The 22,274-nt window shown below is 41.0% G+C and overlaps 1 protein-coding gene across 1 annotated transcript in view; it reads left to right on the plus strand.

Annotated features, from left to right (window-relative positions):
* LOC102413340 (ATP-binding cassette sub-family C member 4-like) overlaps positions 1-22,274 on the plus strand; it is a 168,240-nt gene that overhangs the window by 111,649 nt on the left and 34,317 nt on the right. Inside the window, 1 exon segment of the mRNA XM_044927067.2 lies at positions 10,072-10,227. Within this exon segment, the coding sequence (XP_044783002.2) occupies positions 10,072-10,227 (156 nt within the window).

Raw genomic sequence — 22,274 nt, forward strand, 5'->3', positions numbered from 1 at the left:
CATAGAGTCAGGGCCCAGAGACTCACTCAAAGTCTCTGCAAGCAAATCGAAGGGAACAGGGGAAGATGCACATGGAAGGCAGCAGAGAGGCTTGTGGCCTGGTCCTGCCAGTATCCATGTCTGCTGCTGCTGCTGCTGCTAAGTCACTTCAGTCGTGTCTGACTCTGTGCTACCCCATAGACAGCAGCCCACCAGGCTCCACCATCCCTGGGATTCCCCAGGCAAGAACACTGGAACGGGTTGCCATTTCCTTCTCCAATGCGTGAAAGTGAAAAGTGAAAGTGAAGCCACTCAGTCGTGTCTGACTCTTCTCGACCCCATGGATTGCAGCCTACCAGGCTCCTCCATCCATGGGATTTTCCAGGAAAAAGTACTGGAGTGGGGTGCCACTGCCTTCTCCAATCCATGTCTGCTAGCAGTGTTCTTTTCACACTTAGCTTGAGGCCCTTGGCCTGGACCAGGGTAGAGTCTTGAAGAAGAGATGAAACCAGAACAGACAAGGTGGTAGGAAGCTCTCCTCCACCTACCTCTCCAGCCAGGATATCTCCTGACATGCACACTGCTGCATGTGGGTTGCATGTAGGTTCTCCCAAAGCACCACCTCCTCCCACTTCCAGTGTGCCTGCTGCCGCTCTATCTCAGAGACCCTTCTCCTCATCATCTGGCTGGTAAAAGTCTCCTAATTTTCTGATTGACTAAAGTATCTGCCTCTGTGAGGCCCTCAATTTGTCCTCAGTGCCTTATATATATTAAGGTAACATTTACAGTACACTTGTGTTCATAGCAGCCAGAACTTAGAAGCAACTAAATCCTTACCAAAATATTATTCAGTGTTAAAAAGTAAGAAAATTCTGACCTATGAATAAACCTTGGTGACATCTTGCTAAATGACAAGCAGCCAGACATAAAAGGAACAAATACCCTGATTCCACTTATGTGAGGTTCCTGCTGCTGCTGCTAAGTCGCTTCAGTCGTGTCCAACTCTGTGCTACCCATAGACGGCAGCCCACTAAGCTCCTCTGTCCCTGGGATTCTCCAGACAAGAATACTGGAGTGGGTTGCCATTTCCTTCTCCAATGAATGAAAGTAAAAAGTGAAAGTGAAGTCACTCAGTCGTGCCCGACTCTTAGCGACCCCATGGACTACAGCCTACCAGGCTCCTCCATCCATGGGATTTTCCAAGCAAGAGTACTGGAGTGGGGTGCCATTGCCTTCTCCATGTGAGGTTCCTAGAGTAGTCAAATTCAAGAAAACAGGAAGTAGGATGGTGGTCTACAGGGACTGGGGGATGGGGGATGGGGAGTTGTTTGTTTAATGGGTAAGAATTTCAGTTTTATGAGGCAGAAAAATTCTGGAGCTTGGTTGCACAACAATGTGAATGTACTGAACACCAAACTGTCCACTTAAAAATGGTTAAGTAGTTAAATTTTATGTTATGTGAAGTTTATCATAATTAAAATAAAAGATAGCACCTATGGCATGCTTTGTAGTTTGGGGTCTGTATCTCACAGTACCTTGAAACTTTTTAAAATCAGGGAACACCTTAGTTTCATCTCTGTTCCCCAGAAAGTGGCTTTCTGCAGGGCACACAGAGGGTGCTGAGGGACTGCTGGCTGCGAAGGTGAGTGAGTAACATACAGGTGTGAGAAACCAGGAACCAGAGCATACACATGACAGCTGGGTGAACAACTGAAGCAAGAACTTCTCTTTAAAACTCTTTCTACCACAGACCTATCTAGTGAACTATAGCTTAATGTATGTAATTTAATGTATAGTAATTTAATGAATGAAACCCTTGAGACATGAAAATAAATATTAAACTTATTAACCAAATAATACCCAGGCAGCAGCTTCAGTTTGTCAAATGGCAAACACTCCCTCCTAATTATTTCTGGTTCATTTGTAAGTCAAGAAGATGAACTGCTGTGTCAGGAAAACATTCACCACATCTCTTGACATAGTCCTGTCCCTGAGAGGCCTATAGGTGATGTAAGATTACTCTCAATGTGTCTGTCAGATTTCTTGTTGTAAATATAATTCTGTTAACTTGCACTTGTCTTAAATTTTCCCATAAAAAGCCATAAAATATTAATTATCTAAGAAACTCTATAGTACAACTTATGAGCATAACAGATTCTTATTTTTCCTTCTTAAAATCTGAAAATCATAGGATTATTGAAATTATACAATGTTTGTGGGCAAAACGAATTTGGAGACTGAATTAATAACTGCAGTAACTTGACTTTTTTTTTTGTTTTTTTAATTTAAATTTGTTTATTTTAATTGGAAGCTAATCACTTTACAATATTGTATTGGTTCTGCCACACATCAACATGAATCCGCCACAGGCATACACATGTTCCCCATCCTGAACCCCCCTCCCACCTCCATCCCCATACCATCCCTCCGGGTCATCCCAGTGCACAGCCCCAAGCATCCTGTATCGAACCTGGACTGGTGATTCGTTTCTTATATGCTATTATACATGTTTCAGTGCCATTCTCCCGAATCAACCCACCCTCTCCCTCTCCCACAGAGTCCAAAAGACTGTTCTATACATCTGTGTCTCTTTTGCTGTCTCGCATACAGGGTTGTCATTACCATCTTTCTAAATTCCATATACATGCATTAGTATACTGTATTGGTGTTTTTCTTTCTGGCTTACTTCACTCTGTATAATAGACTCCAGTTTCAACCACCTCATTAGAAATAATTCAAATATATTCTTTTTAATGGCTGAGTAATACTCCATTGTGTATATGTACCACAGCTTTCTTATCCATTCATCTGCTGATGGACATCTAGGTTGCTTCCATGTCCTGGCTATTATAAAAAGTGCTGCGATGAACACTGGGGTACACTTGTCTCTTTCAGTTCTGGTTTCCTCAGTCTGTATGCCCAGCAATATAGTGAAAATGAGTATACTACCCAAAGCAATTTATAGATTCAATGCAATCCCTATCAAGCTACCAACGGTATTTTTCACAGAGCTAGAACAAATAATTTCACAATTTGTATGGAAATACAAAAAACCTCAAATAGCCAAAGCCATCTTGAGAAAGAAGAATGGAACTGGAGGAATCAACCTGCCTGACTTCAGGCTCTACTACAAAGCCACAGTCATCAAGACAGTATGGTACTGGCACAAAGACAGAAATATAGATCAATGGAACAAAATAGAAAGCCCAGAGATAAATCCACGCACCTATGGACACCTTATCTTTGAAAAAGGAGGCAAGAATATACAATGGAGAAAAGACAATCTCTTTAACAAGTGGTGCTGGGAAAACTGGTCAACCACATGTAAAAGAATGAAACTAGAACACTTTCTAACACCATACACAAAAATAAACTCAAAATGGATTAAAGAGATAAACATAAGACCAGAAACTATAAAACTCTTAGAGGAGAACATAGGCAAAACACTCTCCGACATAAATCACAGCAGGATCTTCTATGACCCACCTCCCAGAATATTGGAAATAAAAGCAAACATAAACAAATGAGGCCTAATTAAAATTAAAAGCTTGTGCACAACAAAGGAAACTATAAGCAAGGTGAAAAGACAGCCTTCAGAATGGGAGAAAAGAATAGCAAATGAAGCAACTGACAAAGAACTAATCTCAAAAATATATAAGCAACTCCTGCAGCTCAATTCCAGAAAAAAGTAACTTGACTTTTGATCTGTGTCTTGATTCACCCAAAGTATCACCATTAGCTTCATTTCTGTGTTTGAAGATGATACCCAGGCAGTAGATTCATGAAGTAATTTCATTCCACCTGTGTACATCCCAGGTTCCCTCTCTGCTCACATGTCCCAGGCCCTGTTACTCTAAGACACCCCTTTTGTTTTGGATTTGATTAGAGAGGCTGCTGTTGGGTGGGGGAACAAGGGAGTGAGCCAGCCTAGCAGAAAAGAGGAAGTCACTCAGTCATGTCCAACTCTTTGTGACTCCATGGACTTTAGCCCACCAGGTTCCTGTGTCCATGGAATTTTCCAGGTAACAATACTGGAGTGGGTTGCCATTTTCTTCTCCAGGGGATCTTCTGGAGATCCCAGGCGTGGAACACGGATCTCTTGCATTGCAGGCAGATTCCTTACCATCTGAGCCACAAGGGAAGCCCAGCCTAGCAGAAATTGGACTTTATTCTCTTTTTGTCCTTGCCTCCTTTGCCTCAATTCATGGGAATTAGAGTAAAGACGAAAATGTAGTGGATACAAATAGGATTTGAATTCATGGAATAAACAGCTAGTAAAAATAAGACCCCAAATGAGGTAAATAGCACCCTAAGCTTCCTGGTTACTCAGGAAGTGGCCACAAACTCAATGGTGGCCACAGGACTGGAAAAGGTCAGTTTTCATTCCAATCCCAAAGAAAGGCAATGCCAAAGAATGTTCAGACTACCACACGATTGCGTTCATCTCGCATGCTAGCAAAGTAATGCTCAAAGTTCTCCAAGCCAGGCTTCAACAGTACATGAACCGAGAACTTCCAGATGTTCAAGCTGGATTTTAAAAGGGCAAAGGAACCAGAGATCAAGCTGCCAACAACCGTTGGATCATTGAAAAAGCAAGAGAGTTCCAGAAAAACATCTATTTCTGCTCTATTGACTATGCCAAAGCCTTTGACTGTGTGGATCACAACAAACTGCAAAATTCTTAAACAGATGGGAACACCAGACCACCTGACCTGCCTCTTGAGAAACCTACATGCAGGTCAAGAAGCAACAGTTAGAACTGGACATGAAACACAGACTGGTTCCAAATAGGGAAAGGAGTATGTCAAGGCTGTATATTGTCACCCTGCTTATTTAACTTATATTCAGAGTACATCATGCAGGGAATTCTGGATTGGATGAAGCACAAGCTGGAATTAAGACTGTCAGGAGAAATATCAATAACCTCAGATATGCAGATGACACCACCCTTATGGCAGAAAGTGAAGAAAAACAAGAGAGCTTCTTGATGAAAGTGCAAGAGGAGAGTGAAAAATTTGTCTTAAAACTCCACATTTAGAATATCAAGATCATGGCATCTGGTCCCATCACTTCATAGAAAATAGATGGGGAAACAATGAAAACAGTGAGAGACTATTTTTGTGGGGGGGGGGGGGTGGGCTCCAAAATCACTGCAGATGGTGACTGCTGTCATGAAATTAAAATACTCTTACTCTTTGGAAGAAAAGCTATGACCAACCTAGATAGCATATTAAAAAGCAGAGACATTATTTTGCCAACAAAGGTCCTTCTAGCCAAAGCTATGGTTTTTCCAGGAGTCATGTATGGATGTGAGAGATGAACTATAAAGAAAGCTGAGCGCTGAAGAACTGGTGCTTTTGAACTGTGGTGTTAGAGAAGACTCTTGAGAGTCCCTAGGACTGCAAGGAGTCCCAACCAGTCAATCCTAAAGGAAAACAGTCCTGACTGTTCATTGGAAAGAGTGATACTGAAGCTGCAACTCCAATACTTTGGCCACCTGATGTGAAGAACTGACTCTTTTGAAAAGACCCTGATGCTGGGAAAGATTGAAGGCGGGAAAAGGGGATGACAGAAGATGAAATGGTTGGATGGCATCACTGACTTGATGGACATGAGTTTGTATAAGCTCCGGGAGTTGTTGATGGACATGGAAGCCTGGCGTGCTGCAGTCCATGGGGTCACAAAGAGTCGGATACAACTGAGTGACTGAACTGAACTGAATGGGGCTGCATGACATGATTTTAATTTTTTAATATTTAGTTTTAAGTCATCTCTTTCACTTTAGTGTTACTACCTGATAAAGCCTTAGATGATGGTTAGCATTCTTTTAGAAATAAATTATTTGAAAATTAAGGTATGAACGTTTTTTATATACATAATGCTATTGTGTACTTAGTAGACTACAATATAGTAGAAACATAACTTTAAAAAATAATTTTATTTATTTTTGGTTATACTGGTTCTTTGTTGATGCTCACTTTTTCTCTAGTTGCAGTGAGCAGGGGCTATTTTCCAGTTGCAGTGCATAGCCTTCTCATGGCAGTGGCTTCTCTTCTTTTGGCTCCCTGGCTTTAGGACATGTAGGCTTCTGTTGGGGGCCGGTGTGAGGCACTCCGCCCATGGCAAAGGTCGTGAGGAAGGAGGCTCGACATACGCAAAGGTGGGATCGAGCCTCAGGAGTCCCCCTGGAAATCCTCGAGCATCTACCCCCATAACCAGAGCCTGCCTGCTTTACTACTTTATGCTCGCACCTACACCTCTGACTTTATGGGGGGCTGTCCCCCACCACCTCTTTTGGAGAAGGAGTTAACCTAGTGCCCCAGTTAATAAAAACTCCTGGGCGTGACAAGGGTTTTAACCTACAAACTCCTCAGAAGGTTCTCTGGCCTGCCTGACAGGCTTGTCCGGCCACATGTGATTGCTCACAGCCTCCCAACCGTGAGAGGCACGAGATGCTTTAAACCTTCTAAAAACAGGTTCCTTAGAAAAGTTAGAAAACTATTAGTATAAGTATAATGGGCTGATTAGAAATTGTATTGGTGAAGGGTTTTTCATTTGTTGAGCCAATGTTTGTTGCTAAGTCTCCATATCCCCTGCCCTTACACACATTAATGAATATATAGAAGAAATAAGTATTAACCTTTGATATTAATCACGTTAGACCTTAGGCTAAGTAAATTCTTTCCTTAACTAAAACCCACTACACCCTCACCCTATAGGAATGTAACTTTATTTGAGTGGCGTCTGTTTTAAGAATAATCACCCCTGGAGAAATAAGTGTCCTGGTTGACTGACCGCTGTCACAAGGAGAGGGTCATAAATTGTCAGCAGGCCCCCTGGCCAGAAGATGATGTAACACCCCTAAGACCTCTGTATACATTTGTATGAAGCACCTGAGTTTGATAAAAGTCAGGACTGCTGACCCCGTGTGACTTTTGCATAACATCTCAGTGTATAAAAGTAGACCATGGAAAATAAAGAATTGGGATCAGTTCCTCGAAAGACTGGTCTCCCCATGTCTCTCTCTCTCTCAAATTCTGGCTGAGTTTCTATCTGGAGCGCGGAACCCACCATGCTTACTAATTATGCCTGGGCTTCTAAGATCCGACCGGGGAGGCCTCAGTGTCTCCTCTCCTTCGGGAGAACAGAAGGACGCCTTCGGCCTACGTAAGTGGTGCTAACTTCTTTTTTTTTTTTTTTTTTATTTTATTTTATTTTTAAACTTTACATAACTGTATTAGTTTTGCCAAATATCAAAATGAATCCGCCACAGGTATACATGTGTTCCCCATCCTGAACCCTCCACCCTCCTCCCTCCCCATTCCATCCCTCTGGGTCCCAGTGCACCAGCCCCAAGCATCCTTCTTGTCTTGAAGTTTTATTGGTCTCCGGTGTAAACCAAGCTACTCAGCCTCTTTTCTCCACTGAATTTTCCTACTGAGCTATCCTCATTCTATTACTCTTTATATCTCTAATTAATATCTAAATGAAGCTATTGTATCCTGATCCTCACCAACGCAGTCCCCGCTTCGAATACCCTGGATCAGCCGGGGCTGGACCCCGGCAGGCTTCAGTCACTGTGGTACATGGGCTTAGTTGCTCTGCATCATGTGGATTCTTCCTGCATCAGGGATCAAACCTGTGTCCCCTGCATTGATAGATGGATTCTTTACCACTGAGCCACCAAGGAAGCCCCTAAATATAACTTTTATTTGCAAAGAGAAACAAAAAAGTTCATGTAACTTCCTTTTTTGTGTGATATTTATGTTATTTAGGTGTGTGTGTGTGCTCAGTCACTTGATCATATCTGACTCTTTGTGACCTCGTGGACTATAGCTCACCAGGCTCCTCTGTCCATGGGATTTCCCAAGCAGGAAACTGGACAGGGTTGCCATTTCCTTCTCCAGGGAATCTTCCCAACCCAGGGATCAAATCTGTGTTTCTTGCATTGGCAGGCAGATTCTTTACTGTTGTGCCACCTGGAAAACCCTGATTATTGAGGTGGCCTGTAACCAAATCCAAAATATCTTTGAGGCCTGCCTGTACACAGAACATCGGTTCAGTTCAGTTCAGTTCAGTTGCTCAGTCATGTCCGACACTGTGTCCCCATGGATTGCAGAACCCCAGGCTTCCCTGTCCATCACCAATTCCCAGAGCTTACGTGAACTCATGCCCATCGAGATGATGATGCCATCTAGCCACAACACAGAACATAGGAACCACATATATACACACTACAATCTACCTATGTGCAGAGAATAGCCAATCTATATTATATAAAATAGGGCTTAACATAAAGTACAAAATGTTTTATAGACATTGTGTTATCTTTGTAAGATAAAATTTGCTAAACCACTTTTCTTACATTTAATCTCTATAAAGATAAGTTCTTTTTTGAAATGTCATGATTCATTTTACAGGCTAAGTTTTGAAACTTTAGAGGTATTCAAATGATAAAATATAAAGTTCCCAGCATTCTGAGTATAGTACTCAGAAAGATTTAGTTCTTCTCTGTTTAAAGCCATGAGTTTTAAATTTTGGATGAATTAATTTACAAATGATGGAAAACATGCCTTTACAACCTCATCAATTCCAGATTCCTAAATAGATGAAATCATTTCTTGGGAAGCTTCCTTCAAGGAATCTGCAGTTGGGCTAGCTCATTGGTAGCAAAGGGCAAATTTCAGCATACATATTTGAATGCAGTTTTATTCTTCACCAGCATTCTACCTGTGCTATATTTATTTTTTACTGTTATTGTTGTCGGAGAAGGTGATGGCACCTCACTCCAGTACTCTTGCCTGGAAAATCCCATGGACGGAGGAGCCTGGTGGGCTGCAGTCCATGGGGTCGCTTGGAGTCGGACACAACTGAGCGACTTCACTTTCACATTTCACTTTCATGCATTGGAGAAGGAAATGGCAACCCACTCCAGTGTTCTTGCCTGGAGAATCCCAAGGACGGGGGAGCCTGGGGTCGCAGAGTCGGACACGACTGAAGCAACTTAGCAGCAGCAGCAGTTATTGTTAAACCTGTTGTTGTTTAGTTGCTAAGTCATGTCTGACTCTTTTGTGACCCCATGGACTGTAGCCCGCCAAGGCTCCTGTTTCCATTGAAATCTCCAGGCAAGAGTACTGCAGTGGGTTGCCATTCCCTTCTCCAGGGGGTCTTTCAGATCCTGGGATTGAATTCGATTCTCCTGCACTGGCTGGTGTATTCCTTACCGCTGAGCTACCAGGAAAGCCCCAATCTTATTGTTGGTACACTTAATGTCTCTCTGCTTTGGTTTTAATGACTAGCATGACACTTGACATGTATCTTTCCAAAGTGCAATTCCAAGTATTAATTTGTTAATAAAATGCCTTTTGAAGTGCTCTGATGAAATGTTCCATATAAATAGCAAATGTTTGTGTTGGCATTGATCTCATTAAGTGCATTTTATCTACTAGCCACTGTCTTTTAAGACACTGAGATCTGCATTTTATAATTTTAAGATGTTTCCTTTCAAGATAGATCATAATTAAGATATTTAATATCAGAAAGTGATTTAGTTTTTCTACCCAGTTTTATCTTAAATAATACACCCCTGAGAAAGTGAGCACTTGTTTATGTATAATACTTCTTACTTGACTTGTTGACATCTCTGTAAAATTAGCCACATAATTCTGAAGCTGAAATTACTTGGGCAGTAGGAATAAGGTTAATTTAAAAGCTGACTTCTTATGGACCATTTAGGAGATTGCTGGATTTTCACTCCAGCAGATTGTCATCTTTAACTTCTTGGAACCAGTGGGTGTCTTAACCAGGGAACAGCTGTCAATGTCTGAAATTTTTGATTGCCACAATTTGGAGCATGCTTCTGGTATCTAGTGGGTAGAGTTCATGGTTACTACCAACATCCTACAATATACGGTATAGCCCTCCATCCCTCAACAAGGAATTATCTGGCCCAGAATGTCAACAGTGCCATAACTAAGAAACTTATATACTACTGTTTATATAGAACTTTTCAATTTAATCTTCAACAATCAGGATTTCTCCCAGGTCTGTTGCATCCTGTTAATTCTTAATCTCTCCTGGATCTCTTTACAGCTTGGCATTGTGGGAAGAACAGGAGCTGGAAAAAGTTCCCTTATTGCTGCACTTTTTAGATTGTCAGAACCTGAAGGTGGCATTTGGATTGATGACATCTTGACAACCAGTATTGGACTTAACCATTCACGGAAGAGTATGTCAGTTGCACCTCAGGTATGCACATTAGAACATTCTCACATGTTCTTTTTATAAGGCACCCAAGTTTACTTGTTTTTAATTTGATTATTTTTTTTTCAAATTACATGAAATGATTAATCCTTTTCCCCCTCAATAAAGCATATTTTTAGCAGCAGGTATTTTCAACAGACACTTTCATCAGACACCAGGTTTTGGTTCTTTGTTCATTCATTAGTTTTGTTTGCATGTGATTTAAGGACTTACTGAGATAGATTTCTGGACTTAGAGTTCCTCAGGTTTCATGGTTTTATTCATTGATAACCACATAATTCTGAGAACAAAAGGACTAATGATTTGTTTAGCACTGGAGAGATTCCTATAGGGAAACACGAATTTTAAGTGTCTTACAGGTGGAATTTTGCTCTGGAAACAAGGACATCTTTTCAAAGGTGACTATCTCCCTGGAGGGTGCTTTGGGAAACTGTGGGGCTTTGAGAATTTCAGGGTATATAGATGCTTTGGGGAGACTTTTACAATTTGGCTATTAGTAACTTTCACCAGGGCATCAGTACAGAAAAGTAAGGAAGAATATGGAACTCAGAATTCCATCTCTGTGCACCTCAGTTTTCTCTCTTACAAGGCAGCTAGCAGTACAAACCCCTCGAGCTGTTGTGAGGACAAAATAGGTAAGTGAGTGTGAAGTGCTTCACACAGACCCAAAACATAGATGCTGTGAGTATGGAGCATTGAATTGGCCATCTCTTCCTGAGTTCTGAGTCTGTTTTCTTTTTTTTCTGATTCTTAAAGTATGACTTTCAGAGATTGTTCTGGAGACTGGGTTATATGCACAGTAGAAGTGCCTGTCTTTCCTTGTGGTTCATCCACTCAACATAATTCCATGAGTATTTACTGAGCAATTACTGTCCTCCAGGTACATAGCCAAGGGCAACATAGGCCCTATGTGTCCTCAGCTGCCATCCTGCCCTTTGCTTTGACAGACTTACCAATTTTTTGTTTTGAGTTTTTTTTTTTTAGTACTGTACAATTCTCCAGAGAAGCTCAGGAAAACACAGACATCATAGGAAATGAGAAACACAGACAGGAAAGGAGAAAAATGAACCAGGCAAATGTGATTCCTGGAATGTAGGTATAATGAGCTCTGGAATGCCTGTTTATTAGGGAGCATATATAATATGGTACCCAAAGGGAAGGAGAGTGTGGATTTGAGTCTTACAACTGAGTACAACTGTTGCTACCTACCCCTGTCCTCTAAAATACCTGGAATTAGTATAAGTACTTTTAAAATCAAGATATTCTTTTCAGAATACAGTGAGATTACACCTCACACCCCTTAAGATGTCTACTATCAAAAAAGAAAGAAAAATAATAACTAGTGTTGGCAAGGTTGTAGAGAAATTAGATTCCTGCTCATTGCTGATAGGAATGTAAAATGGTTCAGCCACTGTGGGGGGGGGGGGGCGGAAATGGTGGTTGCTCAAAAGATTTAAAAATAGAATTGTCATATGATCTAGCAATTCTCCTTTAGGATTTCAGCCCAAAATAATTGAAATAAAGATCTTGAAGAGATACTTGAAGAAGTCTTGAAGAGATGCATATTCATAGCAGAATTATTCTTAATAGCCTAAGGGTTGAGGGTCCCAGGGGTCCATTGACAGATGGATGGATTAGCAAAATCTAGTACATGTACATACCATGAAGTACTATTCAGCCTTAAAAAAATGAAATTCGGACACATGCTAAAACACAGATGAACCTTGAGGACATTGTGCTAATGAAATAGGCCAGTCACAAATGACAAATGCTGTATGATTCTACCAATACGAAGTACCTAGAGTAGTCAGTTCATGGAGATGGGAAGTAGAGTGATGGTTGCCATGAGCTGCCAGGAGCAAGGAATGGAGAGTTGTTGTTTAATGGGTTCAGAGTTTCAGTTTTGCAAAATGAAAGGAATCTGTGACTGGATGGTTGTGATCCAGATTCACAACAATGTGAATGTATTTAATACCACTGAACTGTTTACTTAAAAATGGTTATGCTAGTAAATTTTCTGTGTGTTAATATTTGACCACAATTAAAATTTTTTTCAAAGATGTCCTTTTTAGGAAAAATGGAAAGAAATTTTTAGTATGTAAAATGCCTGTATTTAAAGATTCCCACTGGCTATTAGATTCATAACTTAGTTGTTACAGTAGAAAATGAATGTTTAGATTACCAAGTTTTATATTTTGGAATGTGCCAAATGAGATTAGTTTGCAGAAATAATGGGTGTGTCTGTAAAATCCTTTGGTATCATTGGATGAAAGTATTTAGAAATGTGCTCCACATTATTTTTAATGGAAAAGGTTGTGTGGCTATATACATAAAAGAACTCTATAAATAAAGAAGTAATGGTAGATGGTCTTGGCTCTGCAGGTAATGTTTGGAAACACATCTGAGAAAAGATTAAACATCCTTCATCGCCAGGTTTTAGTTCTGTTCCATAAGTTTCCACCCTACTTTTGAACATGTTCTATGGGCTTCCCTGGTGGCTCAGACAGTAAAGAATCTGCCTGCAATACAGGAGACCTGGATTCAATACCTGGGTCGGTAAGATACCCTGAAAAAGAAAATGGCTTCCCACTCCAGTATTCTTGCTTGGAGTATTCCATGGACAGAGGAGCCTGTGGGGCTACAGTCCAAATCAGACATGACTGATTTCACTTTCACTTATATACACACTCCAGAGAACATGCTTATAAAACAGTGCTAAACTTTCTATCCATGTCGTTGCTGCTGCCTGCCAAGTTGCTTCAGTCGTGTCCGACTCTGTGTGACCCCATGGACTGCAGACTACCAGGCTTCTCTGTCCATGGGATTCTCCAGACAAGAACACTGGAGTGGGTTGCCATTTCCTTCTCCAATGCATGAAAGTGGAAAGTGAAAGTGAAGTCACTCAGTCGTGTCTGACTCTTAGCGACCCCATGGACTGCAGCCCACCAGGCTCCTCCATCCATGGGATTTTTTGGGCAACAGTACTGGAGTGGGGTGCCATTGCCTTCTCCCATCCATGTTGTTAATGATCATCAAATATTTATTTTTCCATTTTATATTTATTTGTCTCCAAGGTGCAGTGTTGATTGATTAAAGAGAGAGAATTTGGAGAGAACTTTCAATGTGTAAAAGTTCCCAGGAAATCATTCAGGAGGCAGCCAGGGGTAGAATATTTAAGAGTGTAGACCAAGTGTCAGTGTGACCCACAGTTTTATTCCTGCTCTGCTTCATACAGCTGTAGGACTTTGATGAAGTCACTCGGCTTTCAAGTTTCAGCCTCCCCCTCCTTAAACCAGATCTGCAAATTACTGCTTCACAAATTTGTTGTGAAGATGTAACTGGTGAGGAAATGTTCGTGGCCCATGCTTGGTTTTTGGGAAAGCTCAGTCAATAGTAACTATTGTTATTCCTATAGATTGGGGGACTGGCCTTTTGGGTATTAGTCTACATAAGTAAAAAGAGTAACATGTTCTGAAATGACTTTGCTCTTTAATTTCTGTTTATATTGTTATGGTTCGTTGTGATTTTCTTTATATTTATTGTTTATAATATAAACCAAATTATTTATATAAATTTAAAGAGTGTTAGTTGTTCAGTTGTGTCTGACTCTTAGTGACCCCAGGGAGTGTAGCCCACAAGGCTTCTCTGTCCCTGGAATTCTCCAGGCAGGAATTCTGAAGTGGGCAGCCATTTCCTTCTTCAGGGGATTTTCGAGACCCAGAGAATGAACCCTGGTCTCCCGCATTGCAGGCAGATTCTTTGCCATTTAAGTCAAAGAATAAAGCACAAACCAAATCAAACCAAAACAACAAAAAACTACAGTAGGAATTTTGTGAAAAAGCATAACAGAGTAATATATCTAATGTTTTCTACCAAGAGTAAGAAGAGAGAATATTGTTTGTTTGTTTGTTTCAGTATTTTGATTTGTGGCTCCTCTCCCAGCAGCTTCTTTCCTGACCACCACTGAATACACACTCATACTTTCCAGTCCATGATGAAGCCCTCTGGCATTTTTATTTTTTCTCAGCTCTCCCCACATTCTTGACTATTTTTATCCTCTCCTAGAGGACAGAGCCTGAATCTCTCATTTCTGTTCCTCTAGTGCTTGTTTTAGGCTCTGACAAGTTACACAAGCAGAAAAGATGATGGCACCCCACTCCAGTACTCTTGCCTGGAAAATCCCATGGACAGAGGGGCCTGGTGGGCTGCAGTCCATGGAGTCTCTAGGAGTCGGACACGACTGAGTGACTTCACTTTCACTTTTCACTTTCATGCATTGGAAAAGGAAATAGCAACCCACTCCAGTGTTCTTGCCTGGAGAATCCCAGGGATGGGGGACGGGTGGGCTCCCGTCTATGGGGTTGCACAGAGTTGGACATGACTGAAGCAACTTAGCAGCTTAGCAGTAAGTTACACAAGTATTAATAATAATTCCTAACATTTGTGGAATCCTCACTTCATGGCAAATAGATGGGGAAACAGTGGAAACAGTGACAGACTTTATTTTGGAGGGCCCCAAAATCACTGCAGATGGTGACTGCAGACATGAAATTAAAAGACGCTTACTCCTTGGAAGAAAAATTATGACCAACCTAGACAGCATATTAAAAAACAGAGACGTTACTTTGCCAAAAAAGGTCTGTCTAGTTGAGGCTATGGTTTTTCTAGAAGTCACGTGTGGATGTGAAAGTTCGACTGTGAAGAAAGCTGAATGCTGAAGAATTGATGCTTTTGAACTGTTGTGTTGGAGAAGACTCTTGAGAGTCCCTTGGACTGTAAAGATATCCAACCAGTCAATCCTAAAGGAAATCAGTTCTGAATATCCATTGGAAGGACTGATGCTGAAGCTGAGACTCCAATACTTTGGCCACCTGATGCGAAGAACAAACTCGTTGGAAAAGACCCTGATGCTGGGAAAGATTGAAGGCAGGAGGAGAAAGGGGACAACAGAGGATGAGTTGGTTGCATGGCATCACTGACTCAATGGACATGAGTGTGAGTAAACCCTGGGCATTGGTGATGGACAGGGAGGCCTGGAATGCTGCAGTCCATGGGGTCGCAAAGAGCCAGACACAACTGAGCAACTGAACTGAACTGAACTAACACATTTTAACCTCTTTTCCTACCATTTCTTGTTTAATTCTCACACTTCTGTTGTTATCCTTACCTGTCAAATTTGAAAATAGAGGTTCTGGGAGCTTATGCCTTTTAATAAGTAAGGGGCCAAGCCTGGACACAAATTTTGTGTGTGTCTATTTATTTTTTTTAATTGAAGTACAGTTGCTCTGGTGGCTTGGTGGTAAAGAATCTCACTGAGAGTGCAGGAGACATAGGTTTGATCCCTGGGTTGGGAAGATCCCATAGAGAAGGAAATGGCAACCCACTCTAGTATTCTTGCCTGGGAAATTCCATGGACAGAGGAACCTTGTGGGCTACAGTCCATGGGGTTGCAAAAGAGTAGGACACAGTTTAGTGACTGAAAAACAACAGCAACAAAGCCCGCTTATCTGAACAGATCTTGAAAAACAGATTTCAAAACCTCTGGATGATTCTCTAAACCTAGAACCCCTTATGATAGTGGCACAAATAAACTGTTTTCAGATGAAGAGGGATTCCATGAAAATTCAGTATTTATGATTACAGCCCAAGTGTTGGTACAGATCAGCAGTCATCATCTTTCTCATGTTTAAACAGATTCATTTTTTAACATTTTATAGGCTTAAAAAAAAAAAAAAAAAGCAAAAGCAAAGTGTTTTTTAAACAGCTTACTTTGCTCTTTTGGTATTTTGATTCCATGAGTTTTCTTCAATAGGTTGAAGGGTGAACCAGAGCTCGCTCTCTAGACTTCTCCATGATTACCAGCTTTTCTCCCCACCCCTACCCAGCCCCACACCTTGTTTTTTTTTCTTGAGAACAAAACTGAGAAGGAGAATACTAGTAAGGAAATATAACTGGATTCTAGCCTAATGTAGTCAGCCCTTTGTTTCTTAACCTGAAGTCTTCATTAAATCCCTTGAAAGTGGCTCCCTGGAGCCCCTGAAACAGGACTTTTCATGACTTAAATTCTTCTTCCTTTGTTGGAAAACAATGTATTTTTCTTCGGAATATGGATGATGATCAGACATTCAGTCTGATAATTCAGACATTCAGTTCAGTTCAGTTCAGTTGCTCAGTCCTGTCAGACTCCTTGGGACCCCATGAATTGCAGCACACCAGGCCTCCCTGTCCATCACCAACTCCCGGGTTTTACTCAAACTCATGTCCATGGAGTCAGTGATGCCATCCAGCCATCTCATCCTCTGTCGTCCCCTTCTCCTCCTGCCCCCAATCCCTAGCAGCATCAGGGTCTTTTCCAGTGAGTCAACTCTTCACATGAGGTGGCCAAAGTATTGGAGTTTCCGCTTCAGCATCAGTCCTTCCAATGAACACCCAGGACTGATCTCCTTCAGAATGGACTGGTTGGATCTCCTTGCAGTCCAAGGGACTCTCAAGAGTCTTCTCCAACACCACAGTTCAAAAGCATCAATTCTTCAGCGCTCAGCCTTCTTCACAGTCCAAATTTCACATCCATACATGACCACCAGAAAAACCATAGCATTGATTAGATAGACCTTTGATGGCAAAGTAATGTCTCTGCTTTTTAATATGCTGTCTAGGATGGTCATAACTTTCCTTCCAAGGAGTAAGCGTCTTTTAATTTCATGGCTGCACTCACCATCTGCAGTGGTTTTGGAGCCCAGAAAAATAAAGTCAACCACTGTTTCCACTGTTTTCCCATCTATCTGCCATGAAGTGGTGGGACCGGATGCCATGATCTTAGTTTTCTCAATGTTGAGCTTTAAGCCAACTTTTTCACTCTCCACTTTCACTTTCATCAAGAGGCTTTTGAGTTCCTCTTCACTTTCTGCCATAAGGGTGGTGTCATCTGCATATCTGAGTTTATTGATGTTTCTCCCAGCAATCTTGATTCTAGCTTGTGCTTTTTCTAGCCCAGCATTTCTTATGAGGTACTATGCATATAAGTTAAATAAGCAGGGTGACAATATACAGCCTTGACGTACTCCTTTTCCTATTTGGAACCAGTCTGTTGTTCCATATTCAGTTCTAACTGTTGCTTCCTGACCTGCATATGGGTTTCTCAAGAGGCAGGTCAGGTGGTCTGGTATTCCCATCTCTTTCAGAATTTTCCACAGTTGATTGTGATCCACACAGTCAAAGGCTTTGGCATAGTCAATAAAGCAGAAATAGATGCTTTTCTGGAACTCTCTTGCTTTTTCAGTGATCCAGCAGATGTTGGTAATTTGATCTCGGATTACTCTGCCTTTTCTAAAACCAGCTTGAACATCCAGAAGTTCATGGTGCATGTATTGCTGAAGCCTGGCTTGGAGAATTTTGAGCATTACTTTACTAGCGTGTGAGATGAGTGCAATTGTGCGGTAGTTTGAGCATTCTTTGGGATTGCCTTACTTTAGGATTGAAATGAAAATTTACCTTTTTCAGTCCTGTGGCCACTGCTGAGTTTTCCAAATTTTCTGGCATATTGAGTGCATCACTTTCACAGCATCATCTTTCAGGATTTGAAATAGCTCAACTGGAATTCCATCACCTCCACTAGCTTTGTTCATAGTGATGCTTCCTAAGGGCCTCCTGACTTCCCACTCCAGGATGTCTGGCTTTAAGTGAGTAATCACATCATCATGGATATCTGGGTCATGAAGATCTTTTTTGTATAGTTCTTCTGTGTATTCTTACACCTCTTCTTAATATCTTATGCTTCTGTTAGGTCTGTACTATATCTGTCCTTTATTGTGCGCATCTTTGCATGAAATATTCCCTTGGTATCTCTAATTTTCTTGAAGAGATTGCTAGTCTTTCCCATTCTGTTGTTTTCCTCTATTTCTTTGCACTGATCACTAAGGAAGGCTTTCTTATCTCTCCTTGCTATTCTTTGGAACTCTGCATTCAGATAGGTGTATCTCTTCTTTTCTGCTTTGCCTTTCACTTCTCTTCTTTTCAAAGCTATTTGTAAGGCCTCCTCAGACAGCTGTTTTACTTTTTTGCATTTCTTTTCCTTGGGGATGGTCTTGATTCCTGTCTCCTATACAATGTCATGAACCTCTGTTCATAGTTCATTGGGCCTTCTGTCTATCGGATCTAGACCCTTAAATCTATTTCTCACTTCTACTGTATAGTCATAAGGGATTTGATTTAGGTCATACCCTAATGGTCTCATGATTTTACCTACTTTCTTCAATTTAAGTCTGAATTTGGCAATAAGGAGTTCATGATCTTAGCCACAGTCAGCCCCCCATCTTGTTTTTGCTGATTGTATGGAGCTTCTCCATCTTTGGCTGCAAAGAATATAATCAATCTGATTTCGGTGTTGACCATCTGGCGATGTCCATGTAGAGTCTTCTCTTGTGTTGTTGAAAGAGGGTGTTATGACCAGAGCATTCTCTTTGGCAAAATTCTATTAGTCTTTGCCTTGCTTCATTCTGTTCTCCAAGGCCAAATCTGCCTGTTACTGCAGGTGTTTCTTGACTTCCTACTTTTGCATTCCAGTCTCCTCTAATGGAAAGGACATGTTTTTTGGGTGTTAGTTCTAAAAGGTCTTGTAGGTCTTCATAGAACCATTCAACTTCAGCTTCTTCAGCATTACTGGTTGGGGCAATGGCTTGGATTACCGTGATATTGAATGGTTTGCCTTGGAAATGAACAGAGATCATTCTGTCGTTTTTGAGATTGCATCCAAGTACTGCGTTTGAACTCTTTTGTTGACTATGATGGCTACTCCATTTTTTGTAAGGGATTCCTGCCCACAGTAGTAGATATAATGGTCATCTGAGTTAAATTCACCATTCCAGTACATTTTAGTTTGCTGATACCTAGAATGTCAATGGTCACTCTTGCCATCTCCTGTTTGACACCTTCCAATTTGCCTTGATTTGTGGACCTAACATTCCAGGTTCCTATGCAATATTGGTCTTTACAACATCGGACCTTGCTTCTATCACCAGTCACATCCACAACTGGATATTGTTTTTGCTTTGGCTCCATCCTTTCATTCTTTCTGGAGTTAGTTCTCCACTGATCTCCAGTAGCATATTGGGCACCTACTGACCTGTGGAGTTCCTCTTTCAGTATCCTATCATTTTGCCTTTTCATGCTGTTCATGTTTCATTCAGACATTACAGGATTTAAAAAAAAGATGGAAACCAAGATTAAAAGTGACTTCGGGTGATTTTCTTATTCTTAAAACAGGGAGATAAGCTTCCCCTTAAGAAAGATCCTCAGATTAGATATGATGATGTAGCTCTTAGGAATAAGCAGCAGTAGCTTCTGTGAGGATATACTATAGTGGAGGGCAGATTCCTGGTTTGGGACTGAAAGGATTATCTGCTTTGTTTATAACCACTTGTATGGTTTTGCCTTCATCTCAGGGTGTGTTAGGCCTCTGAAGGTTAGTGAGTAGGATTTCTTTGTAAGATAATGAGGGTCTTGTCTTCCAGCAGCAGACATAAAAGGTCCACTAAGATTTCAGCTTCCAGTCTTGCAGTTGTGCCAAGGGATTATCAGTTTACTACAGTAAATGCTGATTCAGAGTTGCCATTATTGGGTCACATGCCTAATATGAATTTATGTTGAGTAACAAAGGAAAAAATTACAACTGAATATGGCACTCTAGGATAAAATTTTAAAAGTATGAACTTTAAACCATGATGAAAGACAGTTTTGAAACTAATGCTCCATTTAAAATATATTAAATAAGAGTATTTTTCTCCTAACTCTGCAGTGCCAGCTAAGCTTTATTAAGTGAGGTTTAGTTGTATACCTTCAGAAAAAGTATACATGGGCCAATAAATTTGGTGTTTATTTACACATAGGTTGTACATCCTGCCATAAATCTCTACAGTAAAGTGTTCTGCCTGCTGCTGCTGCTAAGTTGCTTCAGTCGTGTCCAACTCTGTGCGACCCCATAGACAACAACCCTCCAGGCTCCCCCGTCCCTGGGATTCTCCAGGCAAGAACAATGGAGTGGGTTGCCATTTCCTTCTCCAATGCATGAAAGTGAAAAGTGAAAGTGAAGTTGCTCAGTAGTGTCCGACTCTTAGCAACCCCATGGACTGTAGCCTACCAGGCTCCTCCATCCATGGAATTTTCCAGGCAAGAGTACTGGTGTGGGGTGCCATTGCCTTCTCCGGAAGTTTTCTGCCTACAGATATTTAAAATTTTTATTTATTTATTTGGCGGCACTGGGTCTTTGTTGCTTTGAGCTGGCTTTCTGTAGTTTGCAGTGAGTGGGGGCTACTCTTCATTGTGGTGCACAGGCTTCTCATTGCAGTGGCTTCTCTCATTGCAGAATATAGGCTCTAGGCCAGTGGGCTTCAGTAGAAGTGTGCAGGCTCTGTAGTTGTGACTCGAGGGCTCCAGAGCATGGATTTGGTAGTTGTTGCATACCAGCTTAGTTGCTCCACAGTATGTGGAATCTTCGCAGACCAGGGATCGAACCTGTGTCCCCTACACTGGCAGGTGGATTCTTAGCTACTGTACCAAGAGACAAATCCCTTACAAACATTTTTACAACCCTTATTTATCAGATTAGTTTACTAACTTCATGATTGGAGGTAGTCTTCCCTTATAGCTCAGTCTGTAAAGAATCTGCCTGCAGTGCAGGAGGCCTGGGTTCAATCCCTGGGTTGGGAAGATCCCCTGGACAAGGAAATGGCAACCCACTCTAGTATCCTTGCCTGGAAAATCTCATGAACAGAGGAGCCTGGTGGGCTGCAGTCCATGGGGTCACAAAGAGTCGGGCACAACTGAGCAACTAACACTTACTTACTTACTTTAAATAATAAGTATCTATCAGAAATAAGGGTCATTCATTTGACCTTTATCTGCCCTTGCAGTATGTGTTTGTCAGCACTTTTATTACCTTTTGAAGATAATATAATGGTTTCTTATTTGGCAAGTGATGAAAGTAGAGTGAGTAGAAATCAAAATGAACACCACACATGAAATACATGACCTATTATAACAGACATTGTTCACAAATTGCCTGCTGACTTTAAAGAAAAATGTAGGTTCAGTCAGTTAATGTTGTAATAAATCATTCTTTTCATTCAACTTTTAAATGAAATTTTGTTGCTCTTGTTGTTCAGTCACTAAGTCATGTATGATTCTTGGCGACCCCATGAACTGTCGCTTGCCAGGCTCCCCTGTCCTTTACTATCTCCTGGAGTTTGCTCAAATTCATGTCCATTGAGGTGATGATGCTTTCTACCTGTCTTTATTCTCTGCTTACCCCTTCTTCTTTTGCCTTCAATCTTTTCCAGAATCAGTCTTTTCCAATGAGTTGGTTTTTTGTATCAGATGACCAAAGTATTGAAGTTTTAGCATGTCATATATTTGACATATCATAACAGAAATATTCTTACTTACTAAAATATGTTTTTCCACTAATACTGCTAAATGAACACTCATAATTTCCCAATATGTCCTTTTAGACTGACAGCATAGACTTAAGTGAGGACCCTTATTGCAATATGAAATGGTTAAACTTAGTTTTTTTCTTTTTATGACAATCAGCAGTGGATTGGTGATACTTAGCAGAAACTCCTTAAGGCCTACACAGTGTTTGAGGTCTCTGATTAAAGCTCAGCATGAAACAGCTGGTGTTGTTGGTCAGGGACTCAGAAGTGAGGGCTCCTCTTTTTGCAAAGAATGTCACATTAGTCCCCCAGAGTTTGGAGAGTTTCATCCCCTTCAAGGAGCTTCCTATAGGGAAGAAGGTGAGGAAGGTGACAACAGAGAGAGCCCTGATTATGAAATAAGTGACTGAACTTTTTTTCATACTCACATAGATTTATTACAGTAACATGTAAGCAAAAATTACTGCCATGTAAAGATTTCTAAATTTTGAACTCTCGTAACTAATGCCCACCCATTAAAACTTGAATTTAAGTCATTTAAAAACATCTACAGCTTATAAAGATGAATAATTACATGAAAACACTCCTCCACCATTCAAATTT

The sequence above is a fragment of the Bubalus bubalis genome, chromosome 13 (assembly GCF_019923935.1).
Source record: "Bubalus bubalis isolate 160015118507 breed Murrah chromosome 13, NDDB_SH_1, whole genome shotgun sequence".
NCBI lineage: Eukaryota > Metazoa > Chordata > Mammalia > Artiodactyla > Bovidae > Bubalus > Bubalus bubalis.